The sequence below is a fragment of the Armigeres subalbatus genome, chromosome 3, assembly GCF_024139115.2.
Source record: "Armigeres subalbatus isolate Guangzhou_Male chromosome 3, GZ_Asu_2, whole genome shotgun sequence".
Lineage (NCBI taxonomy): Eukaryota > Metazoa > Arthropoda > Insecta > Diptera > Culicidae > Armigeres > Armigeres subalbatus.
The window spans coordinates 77,533,550-77,556,250 of record NC_085141.1 but is presented as its reverse complement, the minus strand read 5'-3'; the positions used below and the strand labels follow the sequence as shown (position 1 = coordinate 77,556,250).

Sequence of the window (22,701 nt, the reverse complement as noted above, 5' to 3'; positions counted from 1 at the left end):
TTAACGGTTTCATTGATAGTGTACAAACAACATTGATGGATGAATTGGTTTAATCATTCTCAACTTAGAAATGGCAAAACAACTCAAAATAATGAATTATCCGCTAGTTTCATTTATGCAGATGCCAAAAACAGAAGTTTGATGCGTACATATCAAAATTCATGAAAATTGGATGGTTGTGAAATCAGAATCTTTAATAGGGTAAAAAAAAAACTAATAGTGGAGGTAATAAGCACGCGTCATCACTATTTTATCACTCACATCTAAACGATACTTCATTTCACTTACCTTGAGAGTGTATCCAAAAGCTCATTATTTTTATTTTATGAGAAATGTGTTCCGATCGCAAGGAAGTCTATCATTGTTGCCCAGAGGCGCGGCCACGTTCCGAGACGTGTGTAGGACAAAAACTGGATAACGAAATCTATAGCATACTTTTATGGAACTTCAGCGACTTTCTGGAGATCCTATCAGATTTCAAGAGATTTTTTCGGACACTCTCAGATAAGTCATAAAACTTCCTATGACTATTAGGACAATTCAACGCCAAATTTTCAAAACGACTTATCTGCTTTTGTAAACAAAGATTCAAACGTCTATTGGACGAATCTGATAGCACTTCCACGCAAACCAACACCATTAACATGTTGCGGAACGGTACATTCAAAGTTGATTGCCTATATGCCGGGTATTGAGCCACCCGGAGTGGAAATTAATTACTATGTCTGAAACTTGATTATGCATATGTACAACATGTGATAGATTTAGTTCGGAAAAGGTATTGGAGGGTAACCGCCCCTTCGGTGGGGTTTGATCCCACGACCCCAGTTCGCATGACAGGTGCTTTCCCTACTAAGCTACGAAGGACCTCCGTCGTCCACCGCAGCTTAGCGGGTACTGATGAAACCAAATTCCCAGCACCAGGTACCAGCCGATCTCTCGCACAACCTCACACAACCCTACTTCATTGAGCGCCGTTGCTGATGAAGCAAGTGTGTAGGAGCCGGACAATACTAAATACTCATCCTACTTGGTTGACATTTGTACAAAAATACATTTGAGAGAGTTAGTTCTGAAAATGTATTGCGAGACAGTTAACAGACAGTAAAAATCAACCTTTATTCATTTGGATCTTTGCACAATTTACACCAGTGAAATGGAAAGAATTCCTCAAAGACTCTGAGAAGCCTTCCGGAATAGATTTCTTCTTTACAATCCCTGGAAAACTCTACGATTGTTAGTTTAACCTCTGATTAATTGTAAAACCTCTGATAAACTTTGAAACGTTTTAATGATATTTTTATAGATCTAAAAAAATTAAAATAGTATTGATTGTATTAGATATTTTAGTTATCCACATGGTAAGTTCTTACCATAATCAAAGGTAGGACAATGCTTCCAGTGTCCTACCCAGGTATTTTCATGCGTCGGACATGTCCTACTTGTGCCACCCACTTCCGGCGCCACTGTTGTTGCCTAAAATCAATCCTCCAAATATTGGTACCATGTTCCAATAGTTGTGGTATTTTTTATTTCGTGTTCCTATAGTTGCGATTCCCATTGTTTTCTTACGAGACTCGCAACTATAGGAACACTACAGCAACTATTGGTGCAAAGACCAGTAAAAAATAAGGTATTTGAGGATCATTTACCGATTTCGAGTGTATTCCTGAGCTGTTGTCGTTTGCTTCTTATTGTGACAGTTCACCTAATTGATCAACAATGTGTGTTGCTACGTTTAATATGTAGATTCACTAAAAACTACACCACCGCAACTATAGGACCACCCACGAATATCGGAACTTTTACCCTACTACATTCACAATCTCTATGAGGGCGGACACAGTATCAAATTAAAAACAATGTGACTAGTCTAAGGCGTTCATAGTAGATTGAACACTCGTCCGAGGCCACGAGAGGGAACTCAGCATATTATAAGCTTCTTTTCTTTTCTTCTCTTCAAGGGAGTTAGCTTAGAACAGTATTTTTGTAAGAATGTAGTGTCTTGAACAAGAAAATCATCCCGGAAAAGCGACTAACCGCGACTCCCCACAACCACAGGTCTGTGTGTTGCATTTAAAGTAGTGAAAATAGCTAAAATTGTTACAAATTTTGTTAGGTATTGAAAAGAAACAAAGCTATCACTGGTTGTGTTACAAATATTGCTGATCGTATTGATTTTATCACATTTTGTTATAATTTTGTTATGACGATCATAATTTTTTCTTCATCTAAGACAGATAAGTTATAACAAAATTATTGCAGATATTGTTATTTGTAACACATATTGATATAATTTTCGTCAACTAGTTTTGAAGACGGTGATGAAGTGTATCGTTTTGTTGTAACTACTGTACCCTTTGATCAACCGTCGGTCGTCCTTGTTCCTAGAAATAAGTTTGCTGCCTACAAGCTAATCATCCTCCATGTGATCGAATCGGCATGCCGTTCTGTGAGAGCTGCGCTGCGTTTGGTAGATATCAAAACACGTCACAAGCGCTTTGGTATAAGTTAAGTTCAATTCAGGGCCAGTTGTACTAAAGGATGCTATTGCGGCTTTAATGTACATGTGGTCGGGGTTCAGCCAAATCACACCAAGCGCCATAGAAAAATTACCGATTTTTATACTCAAACTTTCGTATAACAGATTTAATTGATCGCAAATCGCATCGAATATCCCTCAACCCCATAACTGAGGATATCCTACTGCAAATGTATGCTTACATTGATATGAAACTATTTCCGTTGTCCTTGTACGAACAAAATATCACAAGTCAGTCGAAAAGCCGCTTGGTGCGGTTTGGCTGAATCCCGACCATATGTGCCGAAGTGCAATAGCCTGACGGTAATACCTGCCGATACCTTAATATCATTTGATGCGTATTTCATCTTTATTTTATTTGTTCCACGCCTAGTAATATGTAATGTCTTCTTTATTTCGTATTTTGTTAATACACCCTAATACCTATCACTGCCTTATAACATATTTAGACTACGAGCTATATCACTACGAAAAAGTCAAAACGATCAATCTATTTTTTTTTAAATAATATGTAAGTTGTTTCTTAAAAATATCACGTGATATAGCTTTTAGTCAGAATATTAGTAACCCTAGACCCGTTCTACCAAGCGAATCGGAACACCCGCATTGGGCCGTAAAACCAAATCCGTCTTGATGCGCAGTTCCTTCATCGATTCACCCGGCAGCACTCGATAGCTGCCAATCAATTTGATCAGGGCAGTTTTCATCTCCAACATGGCGAACCGTTGACCAATGCAGTTCCGCGAGCCGGCACTGAACGGGATGTAGTCATATGGACCTCGCTTGGATTCCGCACTGTCAGAAAAGCGCTCCGGATCGAATCGTTCCGGATCGGGATACACCTTCGGATTGCGGTGGATCATGTAGATTGGGATCAGGATATCTTGCCCGACCGGAAGCGTGATTCCATCTGGGGTGTTTGGGAAAGGCAATGTTTATTTGTTAGTACTTTGAATGGATTGCCAACATTACCAAGTTCCAGAGCCTCGACAAGATTGCGTCCAATGAAAGGAACTGATGGGAACAGACGAAGAGCTTCTTTAATCGCCATCTCCAAGTATTTGAACTCTTGAAGGGACTGGTATGTCAGTTCAACTGATTTGGGATTTTTTCCTAGAATTGCCACGATCTCATCGTATATTTTGTCTTGAACATGGGGATTCAGCGCCAACTGATAGATGGTGAAGGATATACCACTAGTTGTGGTATCGTGACCCTAAATGAAAATTAATTTGATTAACAAACATTTTGATTAACTCACTATGTCACTAACCTCAAACATGAATGTGTCTACTTCTTCGCGGATATCCACATCGCTCAGCGGTTTTCCATCAACTGTGACGTTCAACAACAGATCTAAAAATGTCATCTTTTCCTTGGTGTACAATCCTTCCTCATTTTGATTGATATCCAGCTTAGGTTCAGATTCAAGCTGTCGCCTCCGATTCACTATAACATTGTCGGTGAATTCATGCAGTTCTTGGACGAGGCTTCGTTGTTCATAGGCATTAGGGTGTACGACGGAATATACTTTTGGGTGTGCTCCTAGTGGACTGACAACTTGCATCAAAAAGAGGACGGACATTCTAAAAGAAAGTTAACAATGCATCCCAATTTTGTTTTGAATTCAATAGAAATACCTTTTGACATTTTGCACATATCTATTGTCGGGGTCATTCTGAGCATTGACTGTTGTTCCCATTGAGGTCTCTGAAAAAAATTAATTGAATATCACTAAGAGTAAAATCAGCAGTGATTCAAATCGTTCGGGGCTGTCAGTTTGAATATGAATCTGAAACATTAATTTTCCCAGTAGCTGTTCTAGATTCAGTTTTTATACCAGTCAACTGTCAAAAAAATAAAACTGGTATAACGCTCCGTTCTATTTTCTGCAGATTTGAACCACGATTGAATCACGAGATTCAAATATTGTTCAATTGTTTTGGTGTATGGATGCGTCATTTTATCTACGGATCAATCCACTATGCAATTACGGCGCCTTTCTTGGCAGTAACATAATAATTTCAATTAATTGAAAATTTGAAAAACATGAATAGAACACTGCTGGGGGAACCAGCAAGTTTGTTCTATTTTGCTCCAGATTCAAACTAGAATAGTGGTCGAAAATTTGCAATGAAACTGAATCACTCCTGATTTCACTCTAAGTTATCGCTTTACAAAATTATCCTATATTACCGCAAACACTATCCAAAGCCATCAGTGTCACATACGAGTACACATCAAACTCCTTCCCGCCCGCATGCTTCCTCATCAAATTCACCATGGTATCTGCCTCCCGATTGAAAACCGACACGAACTGTTCCAAAATTTTGAAATGGAACGTCGGGGTTATGATGCGTCGCCGTTGGAACCATTTTTCCCCACTGGCCAGCAAAAGGCCGGTGCGTAGCCAGCTGTTCAGAAAACTGTAGAGAACCGATTTTTGCGTTTGTTTTGCTAACAGGACTTTCTCGACTTGTTTTGTGTCGCCCAAGATCAGAATATTTTGATTCAGTAGTCCCCACAGGAAAAGGTTTGGTCCATGCTGCTTTATCAAGCGGATTCCTGTTTCGAAAATCCCTGTAAAAAATTGAGATAGGAATTTAAAAGAATCATCCTAGGATTTAATTTTCCTTCATATTTTTTTATACATTTTTTCCGGGATTAAATAGAAAACACTAAGAATATTATGTAGTGATGTAGCGGAATTTGGGACAAGTGTGCCACCTTAAGTGATTTGTTCTGTTACAATCAGTTGAATATGGTCATGAACGCTTATCTGAAACATCTTTTTGCTTTTGACTGGGAATAGTTATTCTTTATATTTTAATTGATGTTCAATAAATGCCTTTAAAATCAAAAATGTTCAGTTAAGTCAAAGTTAATTGCCTATTTCCGGGGATTAAACCACCCGACTTGGACGTTAATTTACAATGTTATGAAAACTCATATGTGAATATGTACGTTATGTGGAAGATATTGATTTGGAAAATGTATTGGAGGTAACCACTTTCCCTTTGATGGGACTCGAACCCATGACCCTACAGTACGCTAGACTGGTGCTTTAACCAACTAAGCTACGAAGGACCTCCGTCGGCTCTAATGTGGACGTGTACAATACACATGTGGAAGTATTGGCTTGAGAAATGGATTGCGAGTGATTTGACTATGCGTCCAATTTGGGAATCTCGAGCTCGTTCAGTAGCCGCTAGGTTGCGAAGGCCGACGGAGGTTCTTCGTAGCTTAGTTGGTTAAAGCACCAGTCTAGCGTACTGTAGGGTCATGGGTTCGAGTCCCATCGAAGGGAAAGTGGTTACCTCCAATACATTTTCCAAATCAATATCTTCCACATAACGTACATATTCACATATGAGTTTTCATAACATTGTAAATTAACGTCCAAGTCGGGTGGTTTAATCCCCGGAAATACAGGGGATGTACAAAATAATTAGGATAGGCAAATTTTGGGTAAAATTAGATGTGTTGTAACCTGGGAGGGAGCTCTCGATACTACACATCAAATAAATTAAAATTGTTGTCAGGCAACAAGCAAATTTTCAACAAGAATAAATAATCAATGTAGGCGCCACCTGAAAAGACCACATTTCGTTTTGTGTGTTATTGTTCAGGGTGTCTACTACCTGGAATAACCTGGAAAACCTGGAATTATCAAGGAATTTTCCCCACCTGGAAAAAACCTGGAATTATCAGGGAATTCCTGACATAATCAGGGAAATTTCAATACCCGGTGATCATGAGTGAAATTCTCTCAAAAGATGAAAAAAATCCTTATAAATTTTTGAATAAATATACCATTATTGTTTCGCCAAAAACATTTTGCCATCTTAAAAGATCCCATTGAATTCCACCACTTAATTGTATCTTGACAGATACGTATTTCGACCTCAACAGTAAGGCCGTCTTCAGTGTCTCGTAAAGTCGAGTCAAGTACGAGACACTGAAGACGGCCTTACTGTTGAGGTCGAAATACGTATCTGTCAAGATACAATTAAGTGGTGGAATTCAATGGGATGGTATAAACTCGTCTTAGGACAAGTGAAGACATTCCACTAAAAAGCTCAAAATAATTTTCTTATCTTAAAAGAATTCCTTGAGAATTTCCGAAGCTATTCTTGGTGAAATCTAGGAATTTATTAGGGATTGCTTTGTAAATTCTTTTGAGAATTCTTTCGGAAATTCTTTAGGAATCTATTAAAAAATACTAAATTTGTTAGGATTTAATTGCATATTATTCGGCAACTCGGCCGTACGAAAACCATTTTTTTGTTAAATATCTTGGCTGTGCATATGCACAGCATATGTTTCGAAATGGACAAATTGATATGAAATTTGCGAAAAAGAATCCACGTGTCTTGGAGGGACTCGAACCCTCAACCTCCTACTCTCTAGATAGGCGTGATAACCCCTACACAACAAGACCACTTAAAGGTCACGTTTGCGGAAAAGCCATCAGAATCCGAGTACCAACCTCCACCGCGGTTAGCTCTCTTTTTTGCAAATTTAATATCTTTCGGATGCTTGATTTGTCCAATCTCCACATGCACAAAAAAAATTGTTGCGGTGGAAACTACCATTCCGAGGGTTATTTTAAGAATACGCACCGACGATTTTCAGCAGAAAACAATCCCGTTTGATTTTACCATGCGTGCAGTAAAAATCAACTGTGGAATGTTGTCACATGAACTGAATCAGTGGTGAATTTCTCTAAAACCATGGGTAATTTAACTGAAATTGTATAGTAGTTTCAAAAACAAGGCGTAGTCTACGAAATAGTAACTCTTACCATGGAACTTTTTTCTGTGTGTGCTTTACTATTGTATATCCACAGTCAAGCGAGTGCACATTGTTTATTAAACGAGAGGATCGCACTCCATGCCCCCAGTAACGGGCTGGGCGGGACGGTATAGAATGCGAATTCAATCGCACTCTGCTGTGCCAAAGGCTTGCTTGGCTAAAGCATTTGATGAGTTTGATTGCCTTTACGTAAGCGGTCGCGTGCACTCAGACGACTAATGACGGTGAAAGACCGACACTTGATTACAATTAATTGCATATTATTCGGCAACTCGGCCGTACGAAAACCATTTTTTTTCTCGGATTCTGATGGCTTTTCCGCAAACGTGACCTTTAAGTGGTCTTGTTGTGTAGGGGTTATCACGCCTATCTAGAGAGTAGGAGGTTGAGGGTTCGAATCTCTCCAAGACACGTGGATTCTTTTTCGCAAATTTCATATCAATTTGTCCATTTTGAAACATATGCTGTGCATATGCACAGCCAAGATATTTAACAAAAAAATGTTAGGATTTTCCAAAAAAGCAATTCCTGGAGGAACATCCGAAGGAATTTCGGGATCAGTTTTCCAAGGATTTTTCTGAGGATTTTACAAATAAATCACCTGAAGGGATTTCTGAAAAAAAAAAGTGTAAGTGATTGGTGAAGTATTTTTGCTAAAGGAATTCTTGAAAGAAAAGCCGAATGAATCCCGAATGGATTTTTCAAAGAAGGGTTTCTAAATGTATTCTCGACAAATTTCCAAAGAATTCTTGAAAGCAAAATATCTGGAACAACTCCTCCAGGTGTTTTCTAAAGTTTTCCTCAAGATACTTCTGCATGAGTTTCTAAAAAACCCAAGGAATTTCAAAAGAATACCCGAAGCATTTTCCGAAGGTTTTTACAAAAGATATTTTAGTTACAAGATAAACATTGTCGCTGTCGTCGCTGTTCGGAACATCTTTTGCTGGCGAGGATAGGGGATCTAAATGCCAATGAAGGAATACATACGATTTGACAGTTAGGTACCACACATGTTTCGGACAGCAGAACAAAGAGAACCGAAGCGACAATCTTTATCTGGTAACTAAAATATCAACCGTCTAAGACGAGTTAAGTAACCTCCATTTAATTCCACCAATTATTTCGATATCTTTGCAGATACGTATTTCGACCACAACTGTGTGGTCGTCTTCAGTGTCTTGTACGTGACTCGACTTACTCGAAATACGTATCTGCAAAGAAATCGAAATAATTGGTGGAATTAAATAGAGGTTACTTAACTCGTCTTAGACGGTTGAATACATTCCACTAAAAAGAGCTTAAAATATATTTTCTGAACTAAAATATTTTTTGTTTTTACTGTAAAAGCCATAAGTAATAGAACGCTAGTGGCGCTGTAATCATTGAAATTATTCTGCCAAAATATGCTTAATAACCTACTCAGATTACGATTACATTATTTATCGTAATAAATATCGTGTTAAATTGGAGAAAGAGAATTGAATGTATTGGGATGGTATCAGGTTGTTTTTTATCATGATATTTATGATCATAATTGCCGTTATCTGAATAAGCTATAAATTGACCGCTTGATATTTATAGTACCGGTACCTTGGCTGCTAGGTCTAAACAAACTAGATTTTGGTCACAAACTGGAACAAACTAGATGTTGTTCACGCGAACAAGAGCAACAATAGTTATCTCGGGTATACCCCGTGTCAGGTATAAGGACGTTAGGCATGGGTACGTTAGGCATAAAGGATGTTAAGCATAAAATGCCCAAAAAAACAGCCCACGACATGAAAAAGGTAGTATTACGCCTAATGTCCTTATGCCTAACGTCATGGACCCCACAATCCTATATTTTGCATCAACTCATTTCCTGAAGGAGTTTTCGCAAGAAGTTCTGAACGATTTCCTACCATATTCCCAAACATATTTCCGGAACAATTCCTTAAGAGGATTTCTTAAGTTCCTTTTTTAAAAAAATAGCTGAAATAAAATTCAAAGAAATTTCCGAAAGAATTTTTAACCAAATTTCCAAAGAAGGAATTAAAAAAATCATTAAGGAATCGCCAAATGCATCTCTAAAGCAATTGCCGGAACAATTCCTTGAGATGTTTTCTAAAGTTTTTGCAAAGAAATTTTCAAATGAAATCCTGGAGGAAGTTCTAAGGGAAACTCTGATGCAATTCTTGAAGTTCTCTCTTTGAAGGAATTTCTGTAATCATTTCCGGAGGATTTTCCGATGGAATTTATGAAGAAATTTTCAAAGGATTCCTGGAGGAATTTCCTATGCGATTCCTGAAAGATTTTTTGATTGAATGGCTGAAGTAATTTCGGGGTGAACTTGCGAAGGAATTCCTGGAAGAATTTCTTAAGTAATTTACAACATTGTTCTTGTAAGCCAACCATTTTTTTTAAATTGTTCTTCGCAATATTTAGTTTTTAAAGTTTGTTTTTACCTGGAAATTAATGTAAAACACCTGGAAAAAACCTGGAAAAATCAGGGAATTTTGTTTTTGCAGATGAGTAGACACCCTGTTGTTGTTATATTGCCTTAGACAATTTTCTTGACGAGAGTTTTGCTCTCGGCTCGCACTGATATATCATGACAGCTAGATTTCGGCTCGGCTTGACACACACATTTTTTGAATCTGTTTCTCCCTCCCAGGTTGTAACTATCTTAGTTATCATCCGATTTTGACAATTCAGGCATGCCCGAACTAGAAAATTAATGCAGTTTGACGGTATGTCCATGGAACAGACTATGGCCACCGGACTCCGGAGATATTCCGGGCTTTTGTTGATTGGAACCACATATTGAGATTTGGAATCGGACCAGAATCAAGTGAGATATGGCCATTTCTTTATAATCGGTTCCGATCGATACTTATCAAAGAAGTCAGGCCTCAACTTCATTTGAATCTCGCTTTTTGATAGATCATCCACTATGATTTTATTCTAGATGGCCTCTAATGTGTCAAGAATGAAAAACCAATTGAATAAACGGATCCTGGAGTCGCTAGGATGTCCCCGGGGAACCTGTGAAAGAGGACATTTAAGTTTTAGCACCAAAATCAGCTATTCGACGACTCTTTTTTCATGGCTTTCGATCAGGAAGCGAAGTATGAATATAAAATGGTCCATTGACGGCTCTGACCGCTTCCAGGAACTACTGATTGGCCCTGGGGAACCTGTGGAAGGGGACATTTTAGTTTTACCACCAAAACCAGTCGTTCAACGGCTCTTTTTTCATGGTTTTCGATCACGAAGCGAAGTATGAATATAAAATGGTCAATTGACGGTTCTGACCGCTTCCAGGACCTATGGATTGGCCCGGGGGAAACTGTGGAAGGAGACATTTAAGTTTTAGCACCAAAACCAGTCATTCGAAGGCTTTTATTTCATGGTTTCCGATCAGGAAGCGATGTATGTATATAAAATGGTCCATTGACGGATCTGACCGATTCCAGGATCTACGGATTGGCCCCGAGGAACCTGTGGAAGGGGACATTTTAGTTTTAGCACCAAAACCAGCCATTCGACAGCTCTTCATTCATGGTTATCGATCAGGAAGCGAAGTACGAAAATAAAATGGTCCATTGACGGCTCTGACCGCTTCCAGGAAGGGAACATAAAAGTTTTAGCACTAAAATCAGTTATTCGACGGCTCTTTTTATAGGTTTTCGAACAGGAAGCAAAGTATAAATATTAAAGGACCATTAACAGCTTTGACCGTTTCCAGGACCTACTGGTTGCCCCCGAGGAACCTGTGGAAGGGGACATTTTAGTTTTTACACCAAAATCTATCATTCGACAGCTCTTCTTTAATATAAGCAAAGTATGAATATAAAATTGACCATTGATGACTCTGACCGCTCTCAGGACCTACAGATTCCCCCCGGAAAACCAGTGGAAAGGAACATTTAAGTTGCAGCACCAAAACCAATAACTCGACGGTTTTTTTTTCGTGATTTTTGATCAGAAAGCGAAGTATGAGTATAAATTGGACCATTAATGGATCTGACCGCTTCCAGGATTTACTGATTGCCCCGGGGAACTGTGGAAGGGGACATTTTAGTTTTAGCACTCCAGGTCCTGGAAGCGGTCAGAGCCGTCAATGGACATTTTAAATTCATATTTCGCTTCCTGGTCGAAATCCATGAAAAAAGAACCTTCGAATGACTGGGTTTGGTGCTAAAAATAAAATGTCCTCTTCCACAGGTTCTTCCTGATCGAAAATCTTGAAAAAAGAGCTGTCGAATGACTGGTTTTGGTGCTAACAATAAAATGTCCTCTTCCACAGGTTCCTCGGAGGCAACCAGTAGGTCCTGGAAGCAATCAGAGCTATCAATGGACCATTTTATATTCATACTTCGCTTCCTGATCGAAAACCATGAAAAAAGAGCCGTCGAATGACTGGTTTTGGTGCTAAAACTAAAATGTCCCCTTCCACAGGTTTCCCGGGGCCAATCCGTAGGTCTTGAAAGCGGTCAGAGCCGTCAATGGATTATTTTATATTCATGCTTCGCTTCCTGATCGAAAACCTTGAAAAAAGAGCCTTTGAATGACTGGTTTTGGTGCTAAAACTTAAATGTCCCCTTCCACAGGCTCCCCCGGGCGAATCCGTAGGTCCTGGAAGCGGTCAGAACCGTCAATTGACCATTTTATATTCATACTTCGCTTCGTGATCGAAAACCATGAAAAAAGAGCCGTTGAACGACTGGTTTTGGTGGTAAAACTAAAATGTCCCCTTCCACAGGTTCCCCGGGGCCAATCCGTAGTTCCTGGAAGCGGTCAGAGCCGTCAATGGACCATTTTATATTCATACTTCGCTTCCTGATCGAAAACCATGAAAAAAGAGCCGTCGAATGACTGTTTTTGGTGCTAAAACTTGAATGTCCACATTCACAGGTTCCCCGGGGACATCCCAGCGACTCCAGGATCCGTTTATTTAATTGGTATTTCATTCTTGACACATTAGAGGCCTCCTAGAATAAAATCATAGTGGACGATCTATCAAAAAGCGAGATTCAAATGAAGTTGTGGCCTGACTTCTTTGATAAGTATCGATCGGAACCGATTATAAAGAAATGGCCATATCTCACTTGATTCTGGTCCGATTCCAAATCTCAATATATGGTTCCAATCAGCAAGAGCCCTACTTCATTTGTGGTTACTAATATTATTCCATTTTTAACCACAACTTCTCCTAATATCCACCTCAAATTTATGGTTTTGAACCTACCTCCGAAAAATCCGAATCCGGTGGCCACAGTCGGTTCTATGGACATACCGTCAAACTGCATTAATTTTCTAGTTCAGGCATGCCTGAATCGTCAAAATCGGATGATAACTAAGGTAGTTACAACACATCTAATTTTACCCAAAATTTGCCTATCCTAATTATTTTGTCCATCCCCTGTAGGCAATTACCTTTGATTGAACACAATTATTTGTATAATCTGTTGTCAGAGAAGCGTATGAGTTTTTCTCATTGTGACTCGTCAACTTCACGAATTAGCTACATGGGTCTCCCCCAGGGCTTATGGTTAAGCCCCCTTTTTTATAATTTTCACGTCAGAGACATTTATGAATGTCTCAAGCCTATTTGCTCGTTTGCAACCGCAATTGATCTGCAAGGACCATTGCAAGATACTTTGGACAATTTTTCTACTTGGGCTTTAAAGCTGGGTATCGAATTCTCTCCGGAAAAAAACTGAGAAAGTTGTCTTTTAAAAAGGAACTTAAGCCGGCAAAGTTCCCGCTCTCGAAATGCACCTTCGGGACACAAACATGCCAGAAACGAATCAATTTCATGCGAACAGTCACGGGAACATGGATGGTGGGGTGCGCACCCCGAAGAGCTTTTCACGTTGTATCGAACAACCATTCAGTCGGTCCTCGAATACGATAGTTTCTGTTTTCAGTTCACGGCTAAAACATACATGTTGCAGCTTCAACGGATTCAGTACCGCTGTCTCCGTATCGCGTTAGGTTGTATGACTCTTACGATGACCCTGGAAGGACTTGCGGGAGTACTACCTCTGACCGATTGTATCGCGGAATTATCACTCTGGTTCCTCATCCGCTGTGAGGTTCTCAATCTCAACTTCGAGAAGCTGCTCCAACAAAACCCTCAATCTCGATTCATGAGTATTTACCACTGGTATATGACGCTGGAGGTGAGCCCATCTTCGGTTGACACCAATCGTGCTAACTTCTAAGACGCTTACAGTTCCTCTGTTTCTTTTGATCTGACCATCAAGCAAGAGGTTCATGGAATACCAGACTTCATTCGTGTGGAGGTCATACCTCCATTATTTTCAAGCAAATACGGGCATGGCAGCGAGAAGTGAAGCATTTTTACAGACGGATCAAAAATGGATGAATCCACTGGTTTCGGTGTTTTTAACGTTTTACATAGCGTCTACTTCAAGCTAAGAGAGCCTAGTTCCGGGTATACCGCTGAGCTAGCAGCTGTACACTATTCATTTGAGCATATTGCATCCCTACCTCCTGACCACTTCTTTATCTTCACCGACAGTCTAAGTACCCTGGATGTTGTTTGGTCAATGAAATCTGTAAAACACTCAGCGTATCTTCTTACCGAGAAACGGAAAGCTTTGAATGCTTTATCAAAACGGTCATTCACAATCACCATGGCTTGGGTCCCTTTCCATTGCTCGATCCCGGGAAATAAGAAAGCGGACTCTTTGGCCAAGGTGGGCGCTGTGGAAGGTGATATTTACGATAGGCAAATCACCTTCGATGAATTTTTCTCATTAGTTCGTCAGATCAGATCGAGAGCTTGATCAGCTGGCAGAAATGGACAAACGGGAAGTTGGGTAGATGGCTGCATTCAAGTCGCCCGCAGGTGTCGAAGCGTCCATGGCTCAAACAATTTAATATAAGACGAGACTTCATTCGAACCATGTGTCGTCCAATGTCCAATCACTACACTTTAAACGCACATCTTTTCAGAGTGGGGCTCTCGGAAAACAATCTATCTGCTTGCGGCTAGGATTAACAGGACATTGATCATGTAGTGTGGGCGTGCAAGGATAATCGCGACCCAGGATCTGCATTGACTGAACATCTCCGGGTCCGAGGAGAACAACCAAAGCCTATTAGAGAAGTGTTGGCTGTCCTTGATCTAGAATACATGTCTGTCGTTCACCAATTTGTGAAAGTTGGTGATGTAAGACTGTATTCTTAGTCTGCCCATCCCTTAGTCTGTCGTATACCATAACGAATGTCTTCCTCTTGTTGTCCATTTCAATGTCTGTCGTTAACCCCTTTCGTATGTCTTCCTCAACAATCTCCCAAGAAAATGTTTGTGATAAAAATGTCCCGTTACAGATGTGAAACATCGCCAAGAAAGCTCCGTAACGCTTCACGGCAATAGAGCCTTCAAAATAGACGAAAGATTAAAAAAATATTGTATAAAATCAAGGAACTGACGTCGTAGTATCATATTAACCATAAAAATAATGTTCGTTGATGGACCTTTTAAAAATAATATGGAAAATCGTACGTATAACTTTTGGAAGAAAAATTATACACCTGAGATTTTTGGACACAAAGCACTATATAGGCTACGCTTTCCAACGATATAAAAATATTCAAATCTAGCGAAAACAAAAAGTTTTTAGAAAATATTCAAGATGGCGACCAAATTCAATATGGATGCCTACATTTTTATGAGCTTGAGCTTGAACTGACTGCTCGTAGTTGCTACCCCATTATGACCAAATCAGCTGTTCTTGCACAGGGAACCACCCGAGCAGCACAAGTCAGATAAAAATGGTTGCAGCAACTTAATTGTGACTGAATCCGGTCACATATAAGTAGCAGTAACTTATGTGGAACATGTGTGCTGCTAGGGCAACAGATGTTTGCTTGGGACTAGCACACATCTTCAATGTACAAGTACTAGTGATCTGATTTGTTAGGTCATACTGGTGCCTGCCGCGTCAGAATGCAAGTCAATGTAAGGAAGGGGAGGAAATGATAATGCAATCACTCGCTCACTGCAAGCCTAATATACCTCTGCACTTGCCACGAGTTCATGCGGAATTTGTTGGATTTTTTGGGTTAGGTTCGAGAGACAGAGGTCCGTCTTGGTTAACGAGCTGCCAATGTGATAGATAGGAGAAAGCAACTGATGGAATTTCTAATTGGATGCAGTCTTCAAAGAGCATTCTCTTTTGAGAATGATTCGCAAAAGCATGCTTTGGCAAAATGATTTGAATTGGGATAACTTTGCATCCTCGGTGTCAATTGCTCCTTTGCACACTTGATTGCAAATATCGCATCATTGATTCAAATAATTTCAGGCGATGATCTATCGAATTGAGAAACGAAGCATCAAATTGCCCTTTGAAAGCTTGGAACTCAAAGGTGGCTATGTGGTTATATGGCTAGTGGTGTCAGAATTCAATTGTGTCAATCTCTTGAGTGAGAGTTTGATTCTCCCGTCGAACTTTCTCGTTTTTTATACTTTATTATTTGGATATGGGCTGCAAAATGGTGGGTTGACATCAAGGAAGGAGCGCCCAACAGAGCTCTGGTCCCCACAAGTCCCTATCTCACGCTCCCCCCGGGTCGTCCGATGACAAAAGACCGCCAGCTAAGGGTTGTGTACTTAGCTGGTAGTGCAGCCTGGGCACTGTTGTCCTTCTGACATCAGCTAGAGTGAGAAGGTACGCCTCGAGCGTCTGTTCACCAGGAGGTGCGGCTCAAACAGCGTCTGCCTGGTACCCAGCGGCTGACTAACGAAATGCTGTATCGCGTCAGCTATACCTAAGGTGGCAGCCCCATCATCGCGATGTAGGTAACGCGACCCCGGTAAGGTAGCTTACTGAAGCCTCTCCAATACCACGAAAAATGGAGATAGAAGAAAAAGAGAACGTTATTTTTGGCAACCGACCCGGCAACGAAATAAGGACTATGATTGGAAACTCGGTACCTGGAATGTCAGGACCCTAAATGAACCTGGACGAGTGAGCCTTCTGGCTCGTGAACTACAGAAGGTTGGAGTGAACGTGGCTGCTATTCAAGAAGTCCGATGGCCTAGATCCGGAGAACGTGAATTCCGAGCTGTGGATCCCACGACCATTACTGCATTCAAGTATAACACCTATCACAGCGGCGCTGAAAAAGCAGAGCATGGAGTTGGCTTCGTAGTGATGGGCAAGCAGATGAAGCGAGTGATGCGGTGGATACCCATTAGCGAACGAATCTGTGTGTTGAGGATACGGGGCAATTTCTTCAATTAGAGCCTAATCAACGTTTACGCACCGACAAACGATAAATCCGACGACGTGAAGGACACGTTTTATGAATGTCTTGATAAAGCCTATGGAGAGTGCCCAAAGCATGACGTGAAAATTGTTATCGGAGATGCTAACGCTCAGGTCGGTAGAGAGGACTTTTTCCGTCCCATAATCGGTAGGGAGAGCCTTCACTCCACTACCAATGACAACGGCCTACGGCTAGTAAATTTTGCTGCTGCCAGAGGGATGGCCATCAGTAGCACCTACTTTGCACGAAAGAACATCCGAAAGCACACCTGGAGACACTCAAATGGTGAAACTTGCAACCAGATAGACCATGTTCTGGTGGATGGGCGCCATTTCTCGGATGTTATCGATGTGCGGACATTCAGAGGTCCGAACATTGACTCTGATCACTACCTCGTTGTCAGTAAAATTCGATCACGGTTGTCAACTGTATCGAACGAAAGATCACAGCGAACGATGCGTTACAATATCCAGCGATTTTCGGCGGAAGGAGTATCGGCTGAGTACCGCCAGAAGCTCGACGAACGGATAAGTGCAATCAACGTTAGCGACAACATCAACGATCTATGGGAGTCGATCCATGGAGCGGTGAGCACAACAGCACGAGAAGTGGTAGGCACTGCACAGAGGCGACAGACGAGAAGAACGTTGCCAGAAGCCGGATGTTGGTGTCGGGTACCCGATCGAATAGAGATCGGTACAAGGAAGCAAGAGCAGCCGAAAAACGAACCCACCGCAGGAAGAAAAAAGAGTACGAAGAACAAGTTATTAGTGAGGCGCAGGAAAAAATGGAGCAGAACGATATGCGGAGGTTTTACGAGTCTGTCAATGGCGTGCAGAGAAAGACAGCGCCATCTCCCGTCATGTGCAATGACCAACAAGGGAATTTGCTGACAGATAAAACTGAAGTGGCTGCCAGGTGGAAGCAACACTAGTCACCTACACTAGATGAGGTTAAAAAAGCTGTCAAAGAGCTGAAAAACAATAAGGCTGCGGGGAAGGACCAGCTCCCGGCTGAACTTCTCAAACATGGCAGTGAACAGCTTTATGAAGTTCTGCACCATATTATGTCGAAAATATGGGAAGACGAGGAAATGCCTGCTAGCTGGTTGGACGGCCTCATTTGCCCTCTCTTTAAGAATGGGCACAGACTGGAGTGCGCCAATTACCGAGGAATAACCCTCCTTAATTCGGCGTACAAAATTATGTCCCGTATTCTGTTCAACAGATTGAGACCGCTTGAAGAGTCCTTCGTCGGCGAATACCAAGCAGGTTTTCGTGAGGGCCGATCAACGACGGATCAAATGTTTACCCTGAGACAAATCCTTGATAAATTCCGGGAGTACAACTTGCAGACACATCATCTGTTTATTGATTTCAAGGCGGCGTACGATTCAGTGAAACGGAATGAATTATGGCAAATTATGCTTGAACATGGTTTTCCGGCGAAACTGATACGGCTGATTCGTATAACGTTGGACGGATCGAAATCAAGTGTAAGGGCTGCGGATGAAATATCGACGTCATTTGTTACCTTAGATGGATTAAAGCAGGGTGATGCACTCTCGAACCTACTGTTCAATATAGCGCTCGAGGGAGCGATAAGAAGAGCTGGTGTGCAAAGAAGCGGTACCATTATCACAAAATCGCATATGCTCCTGGGATTTGCGGACGATATCGATATTATCGGAATTGATCGCCGTGCCGTGGAAGAGGCTTTTGCGCCTTTTAAGAGGGAGACAGCGAGGATTGGACTCACGATCAATACCAGCAAATCGAAGTACATGGTCGCTGGCAATCAACGTGGGTTCATTAGTGGTGGTGGTAGCGAAATAGTGCTGGATGGTGAAAAATTTGAAGTGGTAGAAGAATTTGTGTATCTTGGAACATTAGTGACGTGCGATAATGATGTTACCCGCGAGGTGAAAAGGCGTATTGCAGCTGCAAATAGGGCTTATTACGGACTTCGTAACCAGCTTAAGTCCCGTAGTCTGCAAACGAAAACAAAACTCGCGCTGTATACTACTCTGATTCTTCCGGTGGCTTTATACGGCCATGAGACATGGACGTTAAAGGAGGCTGATCGAAGAGCTCTCGGAGTGTATGAGCGTAAGGTGCTGCGGACAATACTCGGCGGTAAACAGGAGAACGGTATCTGGCCGCGTCGCATGAATCACGAATTGTACCAGGTATATAAAGGGCTGGATATTATTAAGCTTATACAACACGGCAGACTACGGTGGGCTGGTCACGTTGTTCGTATGCCGGAAGAACGTCAAGCGAAGATAATATTTAGTAGAGAACCCGGAAGAGGCTGCAGGCTTCGTGGAAGGCCGCGTACACGATGGCTTTTTGCAGTTGAAGAGGACATGAGGGCGCTCAATGTTCAGGGCGACTGGAAGCGATTGGCCCAGGATCGAGTCCAGTGGAGAAGGATACTCCATTCGGCGTAGGTTCATCGAAGAGCTGTAGCCCATCAAGTATCAAGTATCAAGTATATGGATATGAATCGAGTGTTAGGACACAAATGGTTATGCTGTGTCGAATGAGGGTAATAACTGTTTATTTTGACGAACAAAACTTCTAGCGACAACTGTAGATAACAACCTTCCGAGCACCAAATCTATAGTACTCATGATACTGGCGATTCTATCTGTTGCATGAAATCTAATAGGGGGAAAGACGGCTTTGGCAGGTTTTGTTCTATTATTGGCAGGGGGTTTTTGTCAACCAAATTTTATGAAATTTGGCCACAATATTCTTTGATATGCAAAGAATGTTTAGGCCAAATTTGAGCCGTCGTCGCGGCGTAACAACGAAGTGAAAAGCAAACCGGTTACTAATAATACGCACCACGTGTTTGGCTTTGCCTAGAATCCAATGAAAGGATTCAAATCAATGATGCAGTATTTTAAAAAAATGATGCAAGTGCATCAAAGCAATGATCACTTGACAAATGGAGTGCATTAATTCTCCTGCTCCTTGGATTTTGCATCAATGCAACAAATTGCAAGGGAACTTTTGAAGACTGATTGGATGTAGGAAACGAGCTCTATGATTCATTTCCAATTCTAGTAGATTACTGTTAGATTACTCAAGTTGAAGGAATATGAATAGTAATGGAAACGGTATGCAAGTCCATTTCCAGTTATAGCGATTGCAAGAACATGAGAAATATAGAGAAAGATACAAAGTAGGACAATGGAACGGACCTGGGATTGAACCCATGACCTCCTGCGTATAAGGCAGAAGCAGTAGCCATATGACTACCAAGCCCGTTTTCAATATGGAAGCCTACATTTTTATTATGACAAATTGAGGCCACACTCTTCCTCTTTCCAACGATATGCTGAACTCACGAGGGGCCATCTTTTTGAGGAATTTAACTCGGATCCTTAAAATACCCGCCGAAAGCTTCCAAATGAACATAAATTTAGACATTTTTGAGAACCTCGTGCAAATTGTGGTCCGGTCTCAACGAGAATTACTCTGTTCTGTTCTGAAAACTCAGATGTGAATATGTACATTATGTGGAAGATTTTGACTTGCAAAATGTATTGAAGGTAACCACTTTCCTTCGATGGGATTCAAATCCACGAACCTAAGTACGCTAGACTGGTGCTTTTTGATCAACTAAGCTACGAAGGACCTCTTTCGGCCTCGTAGACGCGGCGCGGCACTATTCCAACGTAGTGTAGTGTGAAAATAAATCAACGTGTTGATCATGAACAGTTCTTTCCCGACCAGCAATGTAAATAAAAAATGAGACAAGTAACTGCTTGGCGGTAGTGTCACGTGTGCGAAAATCGAAACTTGTACCCAAAGCCACGATATACTTTGCTCATGGGAACATGGTGAAAACACGGAAGTTGTTGGTATTTTAGTGCGCGTTATCCAAGCATTTTTGTTCTGTACTGTGCGGTCGGCAAGCAAATTAATTAGAGCGCGTGCGCGATTGGACGCTTTTGGTACACGACTCCCATATTAACCTAACCTACTAACACAAATTTACCTCGCCGAGACATTTATGAAGGTGATATGAGCTAATTGCATCTTTACTAGCATATGTTGAACTACCATTCCTTCCCTTCTTTCCGTGGTTGTAAGGACGTGGCCAGGTTTACAATAGTAAAACCTACTAATCGCAAGTGCCGATTTGCGATAATATACAGAAGATTGCTCAGTTAAGCATTGTATAGCCACCCACGACGTATGCAATCACCTATGCTGTGCTACTGATGCTTAGCTAAGTATTGGACCACTTGATATGCACTTATTTGAAACTAGTCAATTTTCCTAATATACATATCTGACCTATTCGAATTGCATCGATATCAGGAAACTTTTCATCCGGTCTCATCTGAGTAGGATGTGAGGGAGAGATCGCTGCTCAATAAAAGCCAGTTTGCTGGGCACAAGACGGGCGAGACAGAGTACGTGACCAATGTCATGTGCTTCCCGGGAGGTTGCAGGTTGAGGGGCTCACTATAACATAGTTACAATGTTTCTTACGTACCAGGAATATCGGTATTGAACTCAAGCAGATTTCCAATCACTGGTAGGGGTTTTGGGCCACCAAAATGTGCCGAAATTTTTTTCAGCTTGTTTCTCTCTTTTAGAAATTCCTTCAAAAAATAGGCAAAAATTACTGTGATTACTACTAGAACGATCATATTGAAAGATGTGTATCAACCGGCACTCAGTTTTGTACTAACAAAATTCTCTAGATTTGTTTCTTAATCAAATTTAAAAATAACATCAAATGTCGTATCAAACCTAATAAAGATTGAAACGCGATTACGGTTTGCGATTTATCATTTCGAGCTCTCGATTCGTTCCGCAAGGACAAGGTTGATAGAATTTCAATGATCGCACATGGAACATAGCTTCAAGAGGGCACATCTCAACAACAAAATAACATACAATGCTTTGAAATATATGTTATTGTTTACTTACTCATAGATTATTTACATTGGGAAGCATTCACAAATCGCATAGATGCAGCGACAATCGTGTGACTGGAAAGGTTTTTATTTAATATAATTGAAGGGCCTTGACTTTGACCTTAAATTATCAAAACAACCAAAAATCGCCGTCGGGGGTTATCACGGTGGTAAGCGAAGCCGGGTTACAGCAAATGTTGTTGAAGAGGCTTTATAAACTGTTGCGTTGTTTGGAATCTTATCTCTTCTCAAAGTGCAAAGCTCGACCGATTGACTAATCCACGCTGGAAATAAATACAACACAGCTGTTACGTCAACAAAGGGGTAAACTAATGATAATAATCCATGCATGTGCAGAAACCAATGCATGACAAGCCGACACTTGATGACTAGTAGGAGTTGGTTATAAACTGGATTCTGCATACTCTTTCAAAATTCCCGCTATTAGAGAAGCTGCGCTGATCTGCTCTTCCGTGGGAAGTGTCCCTTCCAGCTGCTGTACGTAGTATTGGGCTAGTCTTCCGTCTTGTAGCCACCCAATGTTTAGCCCAGCGTTCAACTTCGACGCGTGTTGTCGAATAGAGCCTGGTCGATTTAGTCAGATATAATTAGTGGCAGATACAATTATTCGTCATTACACTTTGTAAGAACGTGGCCAGGTGTGTGGAGAAAATCGGGTTCGCTTAATTGTAGATTGTGGCAGATTTACAGTGACCGTGGATATGCTTATCTCTGAAACTCCATCTACGATTTGTACAAGGGTTCCATTGTTGGTTTCATGCTATGCTATATAATTATTCGTCATAAGACGAGGTTGTACTATCACATTTAATTTTATTGTACCTTTAACAGATAGAGGAAGGTGGGAAGACTTGATCACCCCCTATTTTACTGAGAACTAAAGTAGTTTTGTTCTAGCGTATTTTTTAATATAGATCCTCTAAACAAATGACCTTTATGTGGTGAGTTATTTTTTGGATTGACAACCTTATTTATTCTGCAGGGCGGTTTGTATGTTTTGACCTTCCCAAAGATTTTTTTATTGGCCTCGCAAAATTTGAACAACTTTCCATAACAATGACCAAATGCTTTCGTTTTTTCACAGCGCAGAGCC

At 41.0% G+C, this 22,701-nt stretch overlaps 1 protein-coding gene across 2 annotated transcripts; it reads right to left on the bottom strand.

Annotated features, from left to right (window-relative positions):
• Window positions 1-1,996: 1,996 nt before the first annotated feature.
• On the bottom strand, window positions 1,997-21,783 carry LOC134226137 (cytochrome P450 4C1-like). Of its 2 annotated transcripts, none has more exons than XM_062706716.1 (6): window positions 21,601-21,783; window positions 4,739-5,122; window positions 4,183-4,252; window positions 3,816-4,128; window positions 3,515-3,758; window positions 1,997-3,452 (listed from the first exon to the last, which is right to left on the bottom strand). In XM_062706716.1, exons 1-6 carry the CDS (start codon window positions 21,602-21,604, stop codon window positions 3,112-3,114), a joined length of 1,356 nt encoding a protein of 451 aa, XP_062562700.1. In that variant the 5' UTR covers window positions 21,605-21,783; the 3' UTR covers window positions 1,997-3,111. The 2 variants fall into 2 exon arrangements, with proteins under 2 accessions (XP_062562700.1, XP_062562699.1); XM_062706715.1 differs by lacking the exon at window positions 21,601-21,783 and adding an exon at window positions 21,161-21,334.
• Window positions 21,784-22,701: the final 918 nt, after the last annotated feature.